General features: G+C 41.2%; 2 protein-coding genes across 2 annotated transcripts in view; one reads left to right on the top strand and one right to left on the bottom strand.

Annotated features, from left to right (window-relative positions):
- Window positions 1-1,824, top strand: part of T265_07906 (hypothetical protein) — a gene marked incomplete at both ends in the record, with an annotated part of 41,341 nt that extends 39,517 nt beyond the window's left edge. Inside the window, one exon of the mRNA XM_009173564.1 lies at window positions 1,758-1,824. Coding sequence (XP_009171828.1) covers window positions 1,758-1,824 — 67 coding nt within the window. The remainder of the gene's footprint in view (window positions 1-1,757) is intronic.
- The window catches only part of T265_14426 (hypothetical protein), a gene marked incomplete at both ends in the record, with an annotated part of 23,723 nt that extends 6,176 nt beyond the window's left edge, over window positions 1-17,547 (bottom strand). Inside the window, 7 exons of the mRNA XM_009173566.1 lie at window positions 1,370-1,627; window positions 2,717-2,901; window positions 4,749-4,859; window positions 11,445-11,570; window positions 12,739-12,914; window positions 14,723-14,849; window positions 17,458-17,547. Coding sequence (XP_009171830.1) covers window positions 1,370-1,627; window positions 2,717-2,901; window positions 4,749-4,859; window positions 11,445-11,570; window positions 12,739-12,914; window positions 14,723-14,849; window positions 17,458-17,547 — 1,073 coding nt within the window. The remainder of the gene's footprint in view (window positions 1-1,369; window positions 1,628-2,716; window positions 2,902-4,748; window positions 4,860-11,444; window positions 11,571-12,738; window positions 12,915-14,722; window positions 14,850-17,457) is intronic.
- Window positions 17,548-20,306: the final 2,759 nt, after the last annotated feature.

The following is a 20,306-nucleotide window of genomic DNA, read 5'->3' on the forward strand; positions in this document are numbered from 1 at the left end:
CACGCGTCCATTAGTTACTAAAAGCGGTTTTCCACCCATTATATTGTTTGACCCAAACATTCCCGTGCTCTGTTTCATTGGACAGCCAAGTTCTATCTTGTCTTGCAGTGGTCAGCAGTTTGTGAACTGGAAACTATTGTGCGTGACTTCAAGTATTACGGAGTATATATTTGTATACTTGCCCCCATCTGATTCACTTGTTCAAGGAGTACTAAGACGCGTTAGATTCAGACCTTCTAGAGTTCTACATGCACATACAACGGTTTTGCTCAGAAGGGCTTACTTAATTCAGGTCAGTGTTCAAGCGCTGACTGTCTACGAACTGTTTTAGAAGAGCAACAAAGCCAGCTTTGTGCTAAACCTGCCGCCCTTAGCAGATCTGTTAACAACCGTAGCTCGTTTGGATACACCATCTTCCTGATCATTCATCATTTACTCAGGAAGCCGGAACAACGAATAAGCAAGTTTTCTTACACAGAGCGGGCCACTACATTTTTATGAGTGAAGATAGTTTTAGGGTGCACCGGTTAAGTTGTGTTACGTAAATAGCATATACCGGCCTTAATTTATGATCTATTATGTGTCGGAGTGATAAGAATTTTTGTCCTTTGAGTTTTCAGACAGTGTGATTATTGTAACATTCACACTCAGGTTTGGTGTGGATACACTTGGAAGTTTATACTTGCCTTATTCCATCCAAACCGCTAGGCTACTTGTAGGTAGACTGGCCCATTTTCTGGAAGAAACTAAATGGCTGAGTGTAACTACTGCCACCCTTGTCTCGTTGGGGTACGCCGAAATTGTGCATAGTAAAAAGGGCAACACAGGTATCAGAAGTCTCAGTTATGTCAAAGTTATCTTACTTCTGCGACTCGTGAATCAGAATCAGCATATTGATGTGAACCAGACCATTGAACCAAAGAAGAAAATTCAGGATTCTCCGCCCAATCGCAGGAGATCTACTGAATTCAAACAACATGTACAGAGGTAGCGCAATTAGAGTATTAGCTGCCACATCACTCAAAGAAGACCCATGAAAGCTGAAGCGTTTAAGTCACCGAAAGGAAACGGGACCCTCACAAATGGATTACAAGTATAGATTTCTGTCTTAACCGTTTGCGCCTTATCGATTCTGAAGTGGCCTGACCATCAAAAACCTGCTTGATACACCTCCAAAGTGGCTGGACTATGATAAGAGCTACTAAGCAATGAATAGCCCGGAATGATGTATTAAAAACAAATGCGAAAAACACTTGTAAGTGGTAGTGCTTCACACACAAGACGCACATACAAGACAATAACTATATACCCCACGAGGAAGGATCACTGTACGGGAATGCTCGGTCACGTCAACATGCTCACAACTAACTTGTAGGTTCTTGTATTCGATAGATTTCTGATGAGATTTCCGCGCACTTCGTAATGGCCAGATTCTGCCGTAACACATCTCAGAGGGCTGAAACTTGCCAACCGGTTTGTGCCCGGAACTGATGTAGAGGTAACGATTGTTGGAGAAGAATCGTGTTCACCATTGTTCGCTGAAGAGACATTGACAAAATTTCCCAATCCAAGCCTTCTTACTGTGGCAAATCGAGATAAACGACTTGATCCCTTTTCACCTTGGTCTCTGTGCAAGGCAAAGGGAAACATGGTTTTTAGGCACTTTGGAAACATGCGAGCTGTGCAGTTGACAGTGAGCGAGAATGCACTTTTGGACAAAATAATTTTGCCACTTCTTTTTGCTTTTTTCCACGCAGAATCAACTTGGAAAAGTCTGCGGAATACTTCAGCTTTTATGGTATTTCATTGGACATTCAAAAATAAGCATCCATTTACGTTTCTCAGGGCTCCTCTACTTTAATTTTAATATCAGTTCTTAGGTTAATTCTATCCCATGTGTAATGAAAGCGATGGTATCCGAAGTAGCGTTGTAGGAACTGATTTTTCTCCAGAGATCTTCTCTGGGGTGAGACCTTTTGATCTCATATTCGCCTACAGGACATGTGGATAAAGGGAATTTGATATAACCAGCGTACGGGGGAAAACTTGATCCAACACGACTGTTATCCGAAAAAAAATGCATAAGGCTTTAGAAATATGTAAGCTCCCTAGCAATTTGAAGCGGAACATCTACTTTGACAAGGGTCCCGCGGACAAAACTATGAACACTGCTCACAAATCCCTGAGAGAACCGGTTTCCAGGAAGACATATTATCGGTACTACACTGACAAGATACCCACTGACCAGAAGTCGCTTTTGATTTGGCAGGTGCGCTATGTTACACAACGTTCAAGGATTGACCAATGTCGCGGTGATAAAAATCAAATTTCGGTAAATTGATTGTTTTAACCAACTGCTCTGGGTGGTTACGTTCGCACGCGCTGAGCACACTACACGCAAAATGAAATTCGTCTGGGTCACTACAAAATCGTTTATGCGTTGTCGTTGCGTAACTTGTGCAAATTAACAATCTGTCTAATTGTTAGGTACGGTCGGGCCCATCCGCGACAAATGTATTTCTACCCCCTGTTTCATACGGAAACTTCGGCGAAATAATGATCTAATAATGAGCTGGTGTTGAAGTAATTAGCGTACTAACAAGATTCTTGGAAATCTAAATGAATGTGATTGCATCTCGCCCCAATTCATTTTCCCGATATTGTCACAGCATTTCTAAATTATCGCAAAATCTACAAATTTTTGTTTAGTGCTTACGCGGAAAGTGTTTTTAAGGCACGCATGTGTACTTTCCAAGTGGCGACAGAAGTGGAGTTCACATCAGCTGCGTAACACCTCCATAAACTTTGAATCAGAGTCGCTGCTGGGACACGTCTTCGAATCAGGTGCTTTTCACGTTGATGCTGCTGGACTTTAAGGGCAAAACCGCTTCCAAGAATACCCTGAGAGACAGATGGGAGAGGCATATGTTCGTATCAATAGGGATAAAGTCAAAATGAAGTCAGGCAGTCCAAGCGCTTCACCATTTTTCATGAGTAAACCCCCAATTCTGTGACAGTCAACCATAATTCAATTGCTTTTCAACAAAATTATAAATTACGGTTGTTTGGTTCCGTTTGAAGGCCGCTTTGGACGCGCATAGCACAAAATATATTCCAATGATTTAAATTGTTCGTAACCGAATTCAAAATGCATTTGATCTCTTTTTTCGAGCAGCCCCTTCTTTGAGAGTACCAGGTATCAAGTGTCAAATATCTGAGAGAATTCCAAGTAGCCTACTTCTTTTCGAAAGCGGCTGTAAACTGATGAGTTGATATTTGTCTATCTTGTTATGTTCCGACATCCTGAAATAACAGTTGGTGTTTCTGTATGATGCAGTGTTCTGTTCGCGCTTGCTTCACTTTCCATCTCCCAAGACACGCTGTAATCTAAGTTTACTTTGCCAAAAACATGCATATTATTCACGGAAACTGCCGGTTCTATTCCCGGTGATATACAACCAGATTTATTCATCTGATCGGCAGATTGCGTGAGGTCGATGTGTAAACAACATACATAACATCATCTCTGCATTCAGAGGACTGTTTTAGCAAGACATTCGTTTGGGTGGTTGAAGTTTAGGAATTACTTTGGGGATACCATTCGCTTCGTCAAAGCTTAGTCATAAGGACTTGTTACGCGTGACAATTCCTTGGTGAGTAAGATGCTTGCAAGAATGCATAGCTGAAAGCCAAAATTCAGTAGGTTCTGCCTGGCGCTCCCGAGTCGAATGTAAATAAGCTACACTGTCCTTTTATTGACCGTTTATTTCAGGCACAGTGTCTTCAATCGTTTGCCATTGTTGAGGGAGGAATAACTACCCAACCAACTGGTTAGACAAGTGAAAGTTGGGGAATTGGCTGGAAATGGTCAGTTTCGCTTTCCTCAGAACCCCAGGCAGAGCAAATGACAGGTAATATGAATGATTCCTGGGTATCAACCAATTGGACGACAAACTCATTTGAGCCAATGTTCACCAGTATATCTGGGTAGTTCATATTACATATGGTCAATACGTCATAAAACAAGTCACTAAAAACTTCACTTTTTCCATTAACTTTCGATACAATCAACACCTGAGTTGAGTGTAAGTGCGGATGGGTGTCAGCCAAATATCTGTAAACTTGTGAAATCTCTCGTTCCTCGAGGGTTTGCGGAGTCCCTTTGGGCGCAGCTATCGTTATGAAGCTCAGTGCAAATAACCGGTCTCTAGTCAGTCTTGACCAAATGGGGTTATGCGGACACAGTTTTCTCTTTCGAGCACTGTTCCATCCCTGTTTACTGAGACGTACAAATTGACGTAGGTAGTAGGTTTCCGCAAAGCTCTTTCCAGTTTAACTTTTATGGAAACATGTCTTGTTGGCGGACATACTTATTTTCCTTCAAAAAATATCACTGATCAAATTATTCCGTAATACAGTATATGACAGTGGGGATAAAGATAGGTTAATAAGGGCATGATCTGTTTGTTTTTCGTGACTGTTTATTGGTATCTCTTCAGGAAACCATTATTAGTTTATGGAATTGTCATCAATACATCTACGCCGCCAGATTTTTCGGAATAACAAAGTATTTTTGAATTTGGATGTCCTTTACACCCACGTCTGACTGTGTCAAAGGTCTAACAATAGTTGTCAGTTCAATGGACGTTGTGACCAAATGACTCATTATTTTTTGTAACAATAACCAGTTAATGCAAGTACAGCCCAAATGATGACAAAGTAGCCTGAGTTCGCACTCACTAACCTACCGCTGGCAGAGCAAAGAAGGAGATTCCTGCGACGGAACAGCAAGCAGCGACAATTTTTCCCATCCACGTTTTTGGAACAGTATCACCGTAACCCACGGTACATAGGGTTACCTGAAATTAAGAAGTTTCTGCTTAGGTATGGGGCAAATGTAAAAAGATGACTGACATACAGTTGAGAATAAGCGGATGCAAGTTGCTGCTAGATTGACTCTCTCAATGGAGAAGGATAAGAAATGCGAAAAACCTTATAAAGCGGCTCTGGCAAAAACATTGGTGGAACCGATCTATGCTGAGAAGCCGAGATGAAACTGAAATCGAGCCAGCATAGCACGGAAATACATAGAGTCTAGAACCGCCGACCAACCCCTCAGTGGCTCTAATATTTGGCTGTTCGGTCATTGGGGGCTGATTAGGATATCGATTATTGTGCACCTAAAGGGTAGACAGACTTATCTATCCTTCGGCCACTAAAATCCACATCGTGTGGTCACGTGTTGACTGGCCCCTAGGGTGACGGATACTCATCATTCATCTTGTAAGTTAAATCCCATCTGAGCAACCAACAGACTGATGATGGACTGGACTGACTTCATTTTCAAGACAGAATCTCTAATGAAATTTCCCAGTTGTCAGCAGAATTAAATAAAAAATCAGTGTCGACTGAGCTACGATCGATTTACTAAAGACGCCCAGCGATTTGCGAGCAAAAAGCTTAAACCGGATTATTTCATAGGGCCGTCTGGAGGCATTTTTATTCTAAAGAAAACTACTAAAACTCCAGCTTCTTTTGCTCGATGAATCCGCGCCGAAGGAGGAATAATCAAAGGTCGTCTTGAGCGACAATTCTTTGTTATTTACAGAGAAGGCATGTCGAAGCAAAGGACCATTTCTAGTAACATTCCGCATGGGTCTGTTCCCGCTCTCATGCCGTTTTTACCCTACAACCATCGATTGCTAACATGTGTTCAGTACCCGTTTCTGTCCTTTGCAAGAATTTGTGGAGAACAATTTTTTTGGTCAAAAAAGCTATCTGAAAGGTGAAAAACGGGAATTCGTCTATAAATGTAGATTCACGTGTGTACCGATATATCGATAGCAAGGCGGATATCGGCGCCACACATATCGATGGGACACTACCAAGTTTTTCATGCTGCAGAGATGATCTTGATGGTAGGTTAATGGACATATTTTGTGACTATATCCTCGCTAAGTGGATTTGTTCCTCGGTAAGCTCTGTGCTAGTGGGCATGCCTGGATTATTCAGCAAACTTATGCTACCAGCTTTTAGAATTCTTTAATCCACACACGTGTCTAAATCTAATGTTCGCTGGATGGTCACCATATCCATGTATGTCAAGTAAGGTGCAAGAGGTAAAGCGAGTAAGAAGTGCAAAACCTGCTCAGCATGAAGTGCGTTTGGATCACTTTGTGAACCGCACCTACAATGAGTATCGTATGGAGTAAGAGTGTTTACATATCGTTCCGGTTCACCGTGGTTAAGTTCAAACAATCTGCCTTTTTCTTAAAAGCTCGTGCTCTAATCCGGAGGGCATGCACTCGTCCTGGATTCTTCTTCATGCGCAAACCAATATTCTAGACCCTATTATTCAAAGCGATTTCCTTAAATCACACTGCTCACACCCGGATGTAAGCAAAGGTTCAAACTGACCGATTCCAAAAGTTTTTGTGGTAAATTTCAGGCTACTGATACGGTAACGCTTAACTGAACGCGCGAAGTGGTGGCATTTTGTTGCACCCTTCAAAGCTGACGAAGCGACCAATAAACACTAACGCTGATAAAGTGAACCCGTATAAGACATTGAAATTCGGTAGCCTGTGGTCAATTTCCGAATTTTAGCACATTTTATCTCTTGCATTCATGCAATCTGGGGGATCTAATTCAGTGCAAATTAGGGTGATAAATAAATATGCAGTCATAAAGCGCAACCGATTATTGTATACGCGGCCAGTGGATACAGGATTCATATAGTTGTGCCATGAAATTCTTTATCCCAGTTGTAGCTTAAGCAAGTATAAAGACGTTAAAACATGGGGAGTTAATACGAATACTGCTGACTTCATGTGACCATCTGAACATGATCAAGTGCAATATGGTCCTCCGTTGTTCGTTCGTCGGCGTTTGAAATTGCATATATATATATATATATTTAGTGACACAAACGGTCAGATGAATAAGTATTTATTGAGATTGATGAACTAAACAAGAGCTAATGAGTGGTGGATAGATAGATGGGCTGGTAGAGAGATAGGTTAGATAGATAGATAGATAGATAGATAGATAGATAGATAGATAGATAGATAGATAGATAGATAGATAGATAGATAGATAGATAGATAGATAGATAGATAGATAGATAGATAGATAGATAGATAGATAGATAGATAGATAGATAGATAGATAGATAGATAGATAGATAGATAGATGATAGGATAGATAGATAGATAGATAGATAGATAGATAGATAGATAGATAGATAGATAGATAGATAGATAGATAGATAGATAGATAGATAGATAGATAGATAGGTAGATGGATGGATTGGCTGATTGACCCTTGAAGAATAGGTAGACAGATGGAAAATAGATGGTGAATGTAGGCTGCAGTAGTGATTTGATAATATCTGAGAAGCTGGACAGACAGCAGTGAATGCCAAATGCTGTACTCCCCAAAAGTATAGTGTTGGTTCACAACACCGAATAGTTAATTCGGCTCAGTTTTGGCAATTCTCTCAAGGTCGTGGAGCGGTACGCTGCTTGCTTATTCTGCAGGGCCTGGGGGGAAGCGATACCTCAGATGCGCGCGCAGCTTGGTGTGAGGTGAATCAAATCGGCCACAGAAGAAACGGCAGTCTCAAATTGTGACTCTCCAACGGTGGTTGATGTCCACGCGACTCAACTTTGCCAGGGGTTGATTTGCAAATGGTGGCCGCTAGTTGTCCCGATGAGAGAGTTTATGGTAGAATTTCGTACTGGCCAGAAGCTGTTAATGATCAGCAAACAGCTAAGAGATCCGCTCCCCGTGTGTCTGCCTGACCATCAACGAAGTCGAATGGACCACCCAGATGTAATTTCAAGGAGCCCATGTGAGCTACCCATGCATTCATATCACCCGCAAGGGTTATAAGGCCCATGTTCCTTGACGGACGAGTGAGGCGGGATGGAACTTCAGAATAATATCCTTCTCAACATCAGAACCGCAGTATGCTGGGGCATGTACCCACACTGCAAACAGACACCGTTTTGTGTCGAGTGACACTGAGCCTGAGCAGGCTGGATAACCGAACAAACAAAGACGATTGCTCAATGTAATCCAATCCAGCGAAGGGCGTTCAGTTCTGGAGCTGAGTGCATCTCCCACACCATGTATTCCACGAGTCATCGATCCCCATTGGTAGACACCCACAGGGAGAAATATAAAATTGCTAGGTTTGTCATTGGTGATATGAGATGCATGACCACATCGGTTTAAGGGGTAATTATATCGCGATAGGGATCCTTCGTTTGCTATTTTGATATACAGTACGGACGTTAAAAGCTTCCATGTAGGAGGGAGCTCGTGGATTTAAGGTGCTATTTTGTTTACTGGTAATAAGCAAAGGAGTGTATGAGGCAGAGAGGTTAGAAAACTGACAACCAAATGACCTAGCATAGTTTTGCTTTTGTGATGGGGAAGGTTCGGGTGAAGCATCTGTAAACAAAGAACTGTGCGGATAAATGACGCTTTCCGAATGTCCAGGTCAAGAAGGGTAGTTTGGGTGAGTAACAACACTTTGAGCTTTCAACTCAAAAATGTGACCTACAAGACAGTGGAAAGGCTAAGATTTGTTAGTGGATGCTGTTGCGAACCCCTGACTCAGAAGGCAGGGGACAATAACTCTTTGTCTGGGAGCCCTGACAGAGGCAAATTAATTAGTGGGCTGCAGAGGGCTCACCTAAACCAAGAACGCAGGGAGAAGGGCACAGCAGGTGGCATTTGAGCGGAACCAGACTCTCCGGTTTTTTAAAGTATTCCAACCGTACTGTGCCGGCGGTTACGGTGAACCATTGGGTGATTGGAGTATACAGTTTTAGAGCCGACATTTTTCTAATCCGTCCTTCATCTTGATCAGGCAGGGTCGCTTCATCGCGTGTGAATCTGCCGCCTTAGTGACCTCTAGACAAATAACTGCTTACTGATCCGGCAACAGCACACAACCGACAAAATGCCAACTTGTGAATCCGCTTATTGTAAATTTCTTTCAAAGGCTTTTACTCTGTGACCAAGTTAGCTTCTTCCGCAGTTGCGCCGCATTTTACCGGGATAATTTGCCAAATTCATGCATTTTAAGTAATTTGAACTATGCGTATTAGCGGTTAGAATGTTTTCTAGCTTATTGTACTCGTTTCATGCACTCGTTTAATTTTCCTCTTGAATCCTTTGGCCATTTCAAATGCCAAATTCATGCATTTTAAGTAATTTGAACTATGCGTATTAGCGGTTAGAATGTTTTCTAGCTTATTGTACTCGTTTCATGCAATCGTTTAATTTTCCCCTTGAATCCTTTGGACCATTTCAAACTACATAATTTTTTAGTGGCAATATATTGCAATAACTATAATTTTATCTATTTGGGGATGTCCTAACCAGTCTGCCTCTCGTTTTCATCCATATGTAACCTAGTTTCTCTCTATTAATAGAGTGATAAGTTACAGTTTGCTGCTTTAAGAAGGTTATCGTTTAGTTTGTTCGTACAATCCGACCCTTCGTAACATCTTTTGGAAAATCGTTATCCCAAGCATGCCACCTGGACGTCGCGTTTCACTCACTCAACAAAAAAGTCCGTATTCAACGCCCATCTGGGTTTTAGTCGACCCGTTTTAAGTTTATACATCCTGAGATGCTAGCGCAGCGGTGTGTAAAACAACAGGTTTTTGAAACACAAAGTTCTGCGAACTATTGTTTTTCCAAGGGTTCTGAAAGCATTTTAAAAGAGCTACAGAAGAATTCCCGGGGGATTTCTGAATGCACTTAATATAAGGGAAGGCGAGTTGTGAAAAAAAGCTTACTAAAATTTCAAATGGATTAGGGAAAATTGGATGCTTACTCATTCAGTCCGAGGCAGCTGCGGAAGAAAATGAATCTGTTCAATTTCTTTCAGTGCTACATACGTACAAATTGCAAACCAAATAAGAACTAATACTTGGGCAAACTGTCCGCGACAGTTAGCTTAGTTACTAACGTAACGAATCAAAACGACTGTTGAGAATATTTTACAGGCGCTCGGGTTAAGTAAAAGATATCTTTACTTCCATGTATTTGCAAAGGTTAACGGACCTCTCGATAAGTTTCCAGTTTGATGGTCAAGGGTTCGGTAAAAGTTGTATAAATCTTATGTTCGTCAGTGTCACATTCAGTGATCGTTCATGCATGCTGTGATGTAAATAATGGTGATAGCTTGGGAACATGCATTAGCGGTGGTCAACAGTGCAATAAATGACTGGTGAAGTGGTTTACTTGCTGTGCAAAATATCGAAGTTAACAGCAAACTATCGATAAGCTGCACAGTAAACCAGCGAATTTCACAGAGCGTCACATGGATCAGGTGAATGAAGAAGGAATGGTGCCGTATCCCGGTGAATAGCTACTAATCCTCCCATGACCAAATAACGTGACATTTTTCTACTAATCGGGAGGTTGAGGTATTTGATTTCTGCACGACAATGTAAGACGGATACTTCCGATGCCTTTCAAAGAGAGGGAAGCAGCTTTAGGATGTCTTGGCTTCCAGTATGGATTTCCATTGCTTGTCACTTGAAATCTCCAGCCATTTTTGGAAGATTACACTATACATGTGAGGGGTATTGGTGCAGCAGCTTTAGGATGTCTTGGCTTCCAGTACGGATTTCCATTGCTTGTCACTTGAAATATCCGGCCATTTTTGGAAGATTAAACTATACATGTGAGGGGTATTGGTGTCCAAAAGTTAGGTAGGATCAATATATTTAGAGAAAGTGAAGAAATTTCGGAGAAATTCATAGATATTCTAAAGTTAATTAAACAAATGCATGGTGTGAAAACCATTGCATTTTAAACATGCACATTAATAATTCTATCGAAAAAAAATTTAGGAAAAACTGAACAAGTGATTATTGAAAAAGGAGAAATTCTGGGAGAATAGTGTAACGTGATATCACACCACACGTTTTACAGACAAATTCTTCAACAAACTCTAACGTTTTCTGATACACGTCAGCTAATTCGGTATAACCCGTAAGCTTTCAGTCCTGGAAATGTGTGTTCAAAAATTAACTCCGATCAACGAAATGTTGACGATGCTTTTTCTCAAGTACTGTTATGAGAAAGCAGCAAGTTCCTCAATATGATTCGGCGAAACATAAACAAGCTGCGTTGATCCAAAAGTATTGATTAGCCACTTTGTTGGGTTGTTAGTTAGTTTTTATGCGGACAACTAAGGGTTCACTATTGTTTCGGAGTACATATTCTGACTAGGTTCTACACAATTTTTGCTGTCTCAGGAAATTTCAGCCATGAAAAACCCAAGTAATTGCTGTGACATAATTTAACTTAAATCTGGTCACAAAACACCGAATGAAAGCCGGCATTCACGGCGGAATAACTAAGACGGGGACAACCAAAATTTTGCGGTGTTTAGTGGACCAATAATGCTTTCTTACCACGCCCCACCATAAGGCATCTGCGTAGGACCGGATTTTTTCATTCGTGTCCCGTTCCAAAAGATAAACTAGGAATGAGCCGGATATCAGTGCCAGAAATCCAATGTACACTGTTGTGAAGAGCTCCTGAAACGAAAATGGACAGGAGTAGCATAATTTCTTGCTCTACTGTAGTCATTTTAAGTACATGTCGTAACTGGTATTTAAACGCTTAGTGGTTTTTAAGTGTCAAAATCTATTGGCAAGCTCAACGTTCCCAACAGGTCAAATGCATACATCTAGTGTCTTTATTCTTAGCTAATGAGCTCGAAACCTCATTGACCTAAGCATCAGTAAAGTGGTCAAATCTGCGCTAGCCCTTAATGAATTGACATTTCTAACGAAGCATCCTTCGGTCAACTACCCCGTAGTACTGTTGCACTACATTGGGGAAACATTGTAAAATCTCAGAACCCATGAGGACACGGGGCCGTTTTTCCCAAATGGGTTTTTTAGGCATCTTTTTGAGTAGGAGAACAAGCTTGCAGTCATTTCTTTCGAGGTTAGTTATTCCACACTTCGCTACGACAATCCTATTCCCTATAGAAGGTAGCAATGTTAACCTAATTAGTCACTGATTCTTTGAAAAAGCCTGATACCCATGAAGGCCTAAGTTTAGCTTTAATTAATTTTATGTTATCTAGCGGCATACATTAACCTGGGTGATTCAATCACGTTATATATGAAAAAAGAAAAATTGTGTGAGTTTAACTGAATTTAATGTTATGTACACGTGGCGATTAGAATAAAACACCAAGAAGGGTGACAGAACCATATGCAAGCAAGCGGGACGTACGAATAACGGGAGTTTTGTAATGGATGAATGGATAAGTTGGATGTCTTTTCACACCATGCCTACTGGAGTTGTGACTACTAGTTGATATCTTCTTTGACATATCAACAGATCTAAGGAAGCAACATCATGGTTTTCTTCGCAGCCTGATGTCCATTCAATATTTGCTTGCATATCACTAAAATTTCAAACAGGCTACCATTTATGCTAGACGTTTCTGGACCCAATACAAATGCCGTCTGCGTTTCTTCCACGCAAGCCCATTGTCATCTTCTACACACATTAATTCAGGCGGAGGCAAGTTTGAAATTCACAACAACTGGTTGACCACAACAAGGTATCAATAACATCAAAAAGACCAGCGTGACTACAATTTGCATAGTTATTATAGAATATGGTTCTAAAGTACGGAATATAGTATAGAATGTATAGTGTAGAATAGTTGAAACAGAGAAGACCCACCTGTCTATGTGCCCACACAACCGAGGCCAGCAGTTTCCACGACCCGCCTCTTCTATCCATACGTATCATACGAAGTATTTGAAAGAACCGTAAACCACGAAGGGGACTGGCAGCAAACCGCTGACTGTCCGTTCCCATTGAAAGAACGACAATACTTGCGATAATTACGGTCGCATCTAGCAGAAAATGGGGACAGAACACAAGGGTAACAAAGTTATTCAACATTATCCGTACATACACGCACGCGAAGAGAGGTAACAGACGGTAAATGCGTAAATCACCAATTAGTGTGCCTGAGAGTAGCATCCGAGAGACGATCTGCACATACTGGCGAGAAACCCTACTTAAATGTCCACTGCAGACAACCACGGGCAGTTAACACTCAGATTATCTAGATTAAATGATGTAATAAAATCAATATAGCCTAAATCTAACGTTTACAAAAAACACTTGCATAAAATGTATAGTGTTTCTTATTAAGTTATGAAGTTTTTGGGTGGATAAATATCTCGTTGCCTACTGGCATATCACAGTAAGTGGCAGATGCTCCAAAGAGAGGCCAGATAATTTATCATACAAAGCGGTGCCCGCCACAATCCAAATCTAACAATTTTCACCGATATTCTACAATCTCATACCATCCTCAATGTTTAGGACTAAGTCGGCTATTATTTCGCCTAGATTTTTCGACTACCGGAAGTTAAAGAACAACAATATTGCGTTACCGAGTAGCTCCATCAGATTCTGGAGGCTCTGCAAGAATCAAATGGTTATGTGGCAGAATCTGAAAATTTCCACGGCAGCAGTTGAGCACACAGAAGATAAGACTATCGCTTTTGCTGAACTAACAAGAAAAATCCATTGTGCAACTGATATTACTAAATACGGTTGGACAAGTGGCTCAGCATGTTAGACGAAAATTCCCGGCAAACTGGTGTGGTTGTTTCCATATAGCATAATCTCTGTTCACTCCTGAATTGTGGTGTAAGGGCAATTTTTTGCAACTGAGAATGAAAAAGAAACCAGAATTTTCAAAGCATAATGCGTCGCTGTGTGGTACCTTCTTCGAAGTACATGACAGGACACTCAACGAAAAAAAGGTTTGCTTTGTTCAGCATGACCTAGTCACCATAAACGGCAACAAGAAATGGGCCAACTGATTTCACAGATTTCATACAAAGTAGAAAATATCGCCAGTATCTGGAGGACGGCAGGTTTGTTTGCTGGCACGTATTTTTGGCGAAAAGTGTAGGTATATTACCGTCAGCCGGCAGCCTCTCTGGCATCAGAATCCAATTTAGAAATAAGACTTCGTTTTGTTATGAACTGTGCCATGGTTCCTCATAATATGTGTAAAACTGAGATTGCATCCAAACGAGTGGGAATGAATTTGTAAATGGGGCTGCCGAAATTTTACTGGAACCCCAAATTGTCTAATACCTGATAAATGATATGAGCCTTATTTCATTTGAAAGCATCTGTAGAAATAGTATTTCTGCAGAACTGTATATATATATGGTAAGCTTTTGCTGAAGTAACCATTCCGAAGCATATAGAGCGGTGCACTTAATTGCGCATCAACCTGTTTTCTCGATGTTCACGAAAGATATCGACCTACTTTTATGTGTGAATTGTTTGTAATTTACATAAAGCAGCTCTATATCAGTTTTGTTTTGTTAAGGGTTTTGTCATTATCGCGGGGTTTAGGTAAGACCGGATGACACCAGGATAATATAAGACCCCTCTCCGAATGGAGATCCACAACTGTGTATACATAGCGTGTTTCAAAATCAGTTTTGAACTTTCGCTAACCTCCAGTACGTTTTTCCATAAAACAAATGCAAAATAACAAGTACGTAGTGATTCTGAGTATTATTTTTCTACGATGATAAACTGAGAGGTGAGGATGAAGCTCTTGTGCATAGTAGAAACGGGCAAAGATGTTGTGGACGACAGCAAGATGGCAGAAAATAAAAGTACTTACCTACAAGGCAAAATGGTCTGTGCATAAATCGTAATCTGCCACGCCATGTTTGGTAACGCGATCGACAGCCTGCACACCACACTCGAATGCAATATTCCGCAAAGAACCAGAATAGCATGGCCATTTCCTGCAACAAAACGGAACAAACAAACCATGGATTGATGGGCGGTGTATATTAACACGGTATTAAAGTGCTGGGGATTTTCAAGAGAACTTTCGCGGTTTATTGACAAATTGGTCTCTTGTCTTGTGGAGCTTTTATGCTATTAAATGCGTTGGATCTAGACAGGCTGCTCCATCACTATTTCATTTTTCAGAGGTTATAAAAATGATTGTGAGTAAAATATATTGCGCTTGACCGTTACTGCCGAGGTTAATCACAATGAGAAGAAGGACGTTTTGAATTCTATCAAGTGCGCTTTTTTGCTCGCATCTAGCATGGTGATCACGAATGTTTCGAAAGTTATGACCTTAGGTGCTCTTGTGAAATTCGTAACCACCTCATTGTTGACCAGTGACCTCTAAGAACATTTAATCGATTGAAGTGTGCCTTCGAAAAAGCCGCTTTCGAACTTCAACTTTGTTTGCACCAACCTGCTGATGGTGTTGAGATTTTAAGATTCATTTGCTGATGCATGCCAATTGAACAGTTACAAGTGTTTTTCAGATATCACTATTACACCTGACAATTAAAATTTTTGAGCAACCATCTTCTTTACAGAACATGTATTTCCAGGCGTCTGTAAATGTGGCTATAATAAACTACATGATACATTTTGCGATGGAGACTACTGACACAATGTTAATAGTCATGTCGTGTGGCTCGTCAGTGTGGCAGAAAAACATACCGCCAACTTCCGTGTGGAGAGACAAGCGGAGCGTATGTTGCTGCGGTACTTTTGTTTGAAATTGTTGTCGTGCTTGAGTTCACTCCCAGAAAGCTATAAGTCACTTGATTTACCCGAATCCTCTCAATCAAAACAGTTTGTTCTAACTGGTCCTCAAAGGAAGGCGGACGAGTTTGTTTCAAATATTATCCCGACAGGTATGTTGCCGACTCGTGTAACAAGCTCAGTTACCGGGTATTCGCTGCATAAATCACGCACACGCGCAGATTTTCACGTGATAATTAGGTATACCTAGAAATGCGCTGGCGCGTTACCCGCTATACACTCACATTGTATCAGCTGACCGAAACTCAGACCCCGGCAGCACCGATAACAGGCTTTCCCATCGAGTTTTGGCCAGAGGAAAACCGATACCACTATTTGCATTCGTTGGGGATAAGAGGTAATAAGCACGTCAAACTGGAGCGAAGCTGCTCAGATGAAGGTGATCTGCCTACCATCCTAACAAGCACAGCTGCCACTCGCGAGCAAACAACGTTTCTTTCGCTTGGTGCAATGAATGGTAGCATTCCTATCTCACACACAGCTGGAATAAGCCTGTTACGGCTTATTTGCAAAGGAAGGAAAAAATGAACTATAATTTTGCTCTGCAGTGAACACAAAGACCGGAAGTAATTGAGCTGGCTATGATGGAAACCAGTGTTTGAGAAATTTGCACATAGTGGTTATGAAGTCTATTAGCCTAGTCTATTAGTTGTTGGTTGCAAATCGGACGCATTGATGGGTGTATGAGGATTAGTTTATAAAGCCATTCAGGTGAACCTGGCTTTGGGAATGTGTACTGCCAGTGACACTCACAGACTCTGCTTAAGTACTCGTCTCTTCAGTCTGACCAACGCATCATTACGACCGAGTTGTTTCTGCGGCAGCCTGCTGCAAAACAAATTTGTCTTATGCAGTCAAAGAAATATTGGCTGCCGCAAAGAACCCTAAGCATGAATGAATTCGACTGTTTTGACATGTCCTGAAGAGGCCACTGGGCGCTGACATCCAAAAAATATGATCTGGGAAGGAACTATTCGTAATTAGTCTATAACCACACACAGAAACGTGGTCGCCAACCAAGGTTTCGAGTATGTGTGTTATGCAAGTATGTTTTCTGTGTGGTTCCTCTTACAAAATGATAAGCAGTGTTTGGACGTATATTATCAGACATGTCCTTAGATAAATGAAACGTTTATTGATCGGTTCGTGCATACCTTTTTTCCACTGCTACAAATTTCGGTGCCAAAAAGACACGGATATAAATTAATTATTCGTCCCAAGACGATTCAAAAGCATTTTGACGAAATTAATGAATTTCGCGATCCACTTAAAACATACCCCGGCAAGTCGCCTCTGTTCGCCATCTTATTTTAAGACAGAAACAAAATTCAATGTCAGGGGCAGCTGTTGCTCGGTCGAAAAATTTGCTACAAAAGCAGCTATGTTCTAGGATCATGATGAGGCGAGGAAGATCGAAAACATTTTAGCCCTCCATTAATCCAACTACATCCCGGTGAGGATTTCCAAACCGATCAGAATATGCTTTTATTTCTTCGCAAATTTACCACATTTTAAGGGTAAGCATCGTGTGAGAGCTTGGCGAAGCAACTGTTTGAGTAATCATTCCCTGTGGAGCGTTTCCACAGTGGTGTAGTTACAGCCGCCCAGTTGCGAGTCACTCACTACCGAAGTGTCCTGACGATTGGTTAACACAATTCGAAAACGGTATAACTTCGAAAGAATTGTTTCAGGACACATCCTATCCTGCTGCTTAAAACCAGGGAGGTTTGTTTTAAGCAAACATTCAAGAATCACGACATGGTCCAAAGAACACGGACTCACCAAATAAAAAAGCAAAATTCCTGCAGTTTTCTCGTGTTCCTTTAACGTGGATAAGACACTAAGTTGTAGGCAGATAAATACGCAAACAAATCTGAAATAAAGAAGGGAAGGAGGACAGATTACCACCGATTGTTCTCAAAGGTTATTCGGAAGCGAACAATTTACTCTGCTTATTACCTATAAATGTGGTCAAGATATATGTACACCGAAGAACCACAAGTTTTCTCCGCAACTACGTTACTCTCGTTTGCGATAAGAGGATAGACCGACGGATTAAACAAACATGCATCACGCGCTCGGCTTATCGGTATTTTGTGTCCATGTATCGAGTTCTTTTCGTTGAACGCACTTATGGCGAAAGGGCTTGATTAGGTGGAGTTCGACCTGGATGATCAGGATAGAGTTCCAGCCTGTGAACCACCGGACCGAGTCTCTCCATTAAGCATGTGTTTCTAGTCAAGTGTGCTCAAGCCTGGACCACACGTTGCACGGTAACGGTGTGCAAAATGATGAAGCCTGGACCACACGTTGCACCGTAACTGTGTGCAAAATGATACTCACTTTAACACGCGACTTCGTACAATTTTCACATTTATTGTGATTTTTTCTGCTTGAATTATTCATCTAATTTCAGCCGAATCTCCTTCTCCATTTCACACAGTGGGTCTATATACTTCTATGTTTCTGCCCTGGAATGTTGTGCTTGTTCCGCAAGTTGGATGAAAAGCGCCGGCTGATCGCTCTCTTTCTGTTGATACAAATGTTTCCAACAGTTGAGAACGCTATATAAACGGTCTTTTAGGTTGTGTAACATCTCAGAAATCGTTAATAACGCACAATTTTATGCAACAACACAGCAGGCTTTTGCAAACGCCTACATATGTCCTTGTTTCATTGAATTTATTCGCGGCTTGGGAAAGATCCTAGTGTTAATAGCAGTCTTGTTCTTTCGCTCAAACACGCGACCCAGCCATTGCAATAAAGGCCGGACAGTTTCCCAGATCGCTGTGTATCCAAATGACTAACAGGTTTCGCGTTACCACTTTAACAGTATGATGATGGAAGGCCGCGCAAATCACCTGATAATCAATCCACCGCCAACCTTTTAGTAGTTTTTAACTCGACTGTTGATGACATGCGTAATTGCAGACATGTGTCCCGAAGCATCCATTTGCTCATTACCGATAATTTCCAGATCAATGGTGAGTGACAGATGCTTTTAGTAAAGCGTGTACGAAATATGCTACTCAGTACAGGTGAATTGTTCACGGTGACTACACTTATATATCAAAATCTCTCAAGCATCGACGCGGCTGGTTTGTAGTAAAATGGTTCGCGCACAACCGTACGATACTGCTAAATGAAACTGCTTTATATGAAGTCTCTCGGCGCTAAACAGGTCATTGCTAAAGGGGACGCATGTAACTTCTGCGCGTTTTTCGCACAAAGTTTTCATACATTTCGGGTACCAATGACCAATCCAGTACCAATCCCGAGGTGTGCATCACTCGGAGCAAATATGCCTTTTTTCAGAAGAAGGAAACAGTTTCAGAAAGGCTGTGCTTACATTCAGGTGTAAACACCGGAGGAGTCAACCGGAGCTGTGTCACGTTTCTTAAACTCTAAGTTGTATAAAACTAAACGCCTCATTGTTTTGAATGATTGAAATGATCAGACTAGTTAGTGCATATACTGTCACTGTAATTCTATGTTTGCGACATACTTCTGTGAGGGCATGCAACCCTTTTCAATATCGGTTAGAGGATGAAACATCTGACCAATTTAATGCTAAAAGATGATAGCTCAAAGAGAATCAGTCGATGTCATGATTGATGTTCTGATCGAATCATTATTGGGTGCATTATAAAAGCATAAAAATGTGATGGTGAGGTCATATAACCTTTGCTTCGATATAAAGTCAGATTTATCGAGGGCCAAATGTTGGCCTGATTGTAGTGGTGTGGATGACCTCATGCGGGTCATTTCTGTTGAGGCAAACAGCACGAATGCTCCACAAAACGTTTTATTCGAGAAACAGACACGTATGGACACATTTAGAAATCATCTGAAAGGAATGAAAAAGCACATCTGTGAAGCTGCATAAGTGTCAGATACGCTTATCACAAAAGTTGTACCTTGAAATCATATCAATCGCTCTATCAACAGGCTACTTGATGTCTGCAGTGGTTAAAGGTGTTTCGGACTGTTGAAGTGTCCAAAGAGTGGTTTATGCATCAGAATTCAGGAGTTGGTGGTTCCGGTTTTGTTATATGGGTGATAAAAGGTTTACGCAAAGATCCGGTTTTTCAGGTAACCCGAAGAAGGGTTGAGTGAGAAAGCTTGGCCAAGTTCAATTAGCTATGCTGCAGGAGTACTGTCGGCAGTATCAGAAATTTTCTGTTAACATCTACGCTCACAGTTTATTTCAAACGTACTATTCAAAGATACGTGGTATTAGTACTGATAGTCAGGGTATGAAACCATCCCTTCATGGTGACGACCAACTGAAAGGTTACAAGCAATAAGACACGAAACTACGAAACTTATTCGCGCCGTTTTTAAAAACCAAACATCCACAAGCATGCTCTCGAACTATAACGAAATTTTCCCCAATATTTGATCATTAATTTCCCTATCAGTGCTCATTCAGATACAGGGACTGCGCTTTGACACTTAGCCAAAAACTACTCGCATGAATCACCAATAGTATGCAGTATTATAACAGCATCATATCTGGTTAATTTAACTAAACTGGCTGACACAATTAGAAAAATGGTTAGAAAAATGATTGAACCACCATCAAGTACGTTGTTAACGACCTCACCCCTGCTATCACCTTATTCTTACAT

Source organism: Opisthorchis viverrini (assembly GCF_000715545.1).
Source record: "Opisthorchis viverrini unplaced genomic scaffold opera_v5_195, whole genome shotgun sequence".
Classification (NCBI taxonomy): Eukaryota; Metazoa; Platyhelminthes; class Trematoda; order Opisthorchiida; family Opisthorchiidae; genus Opisthorchis; species Opisthorchis viverrini.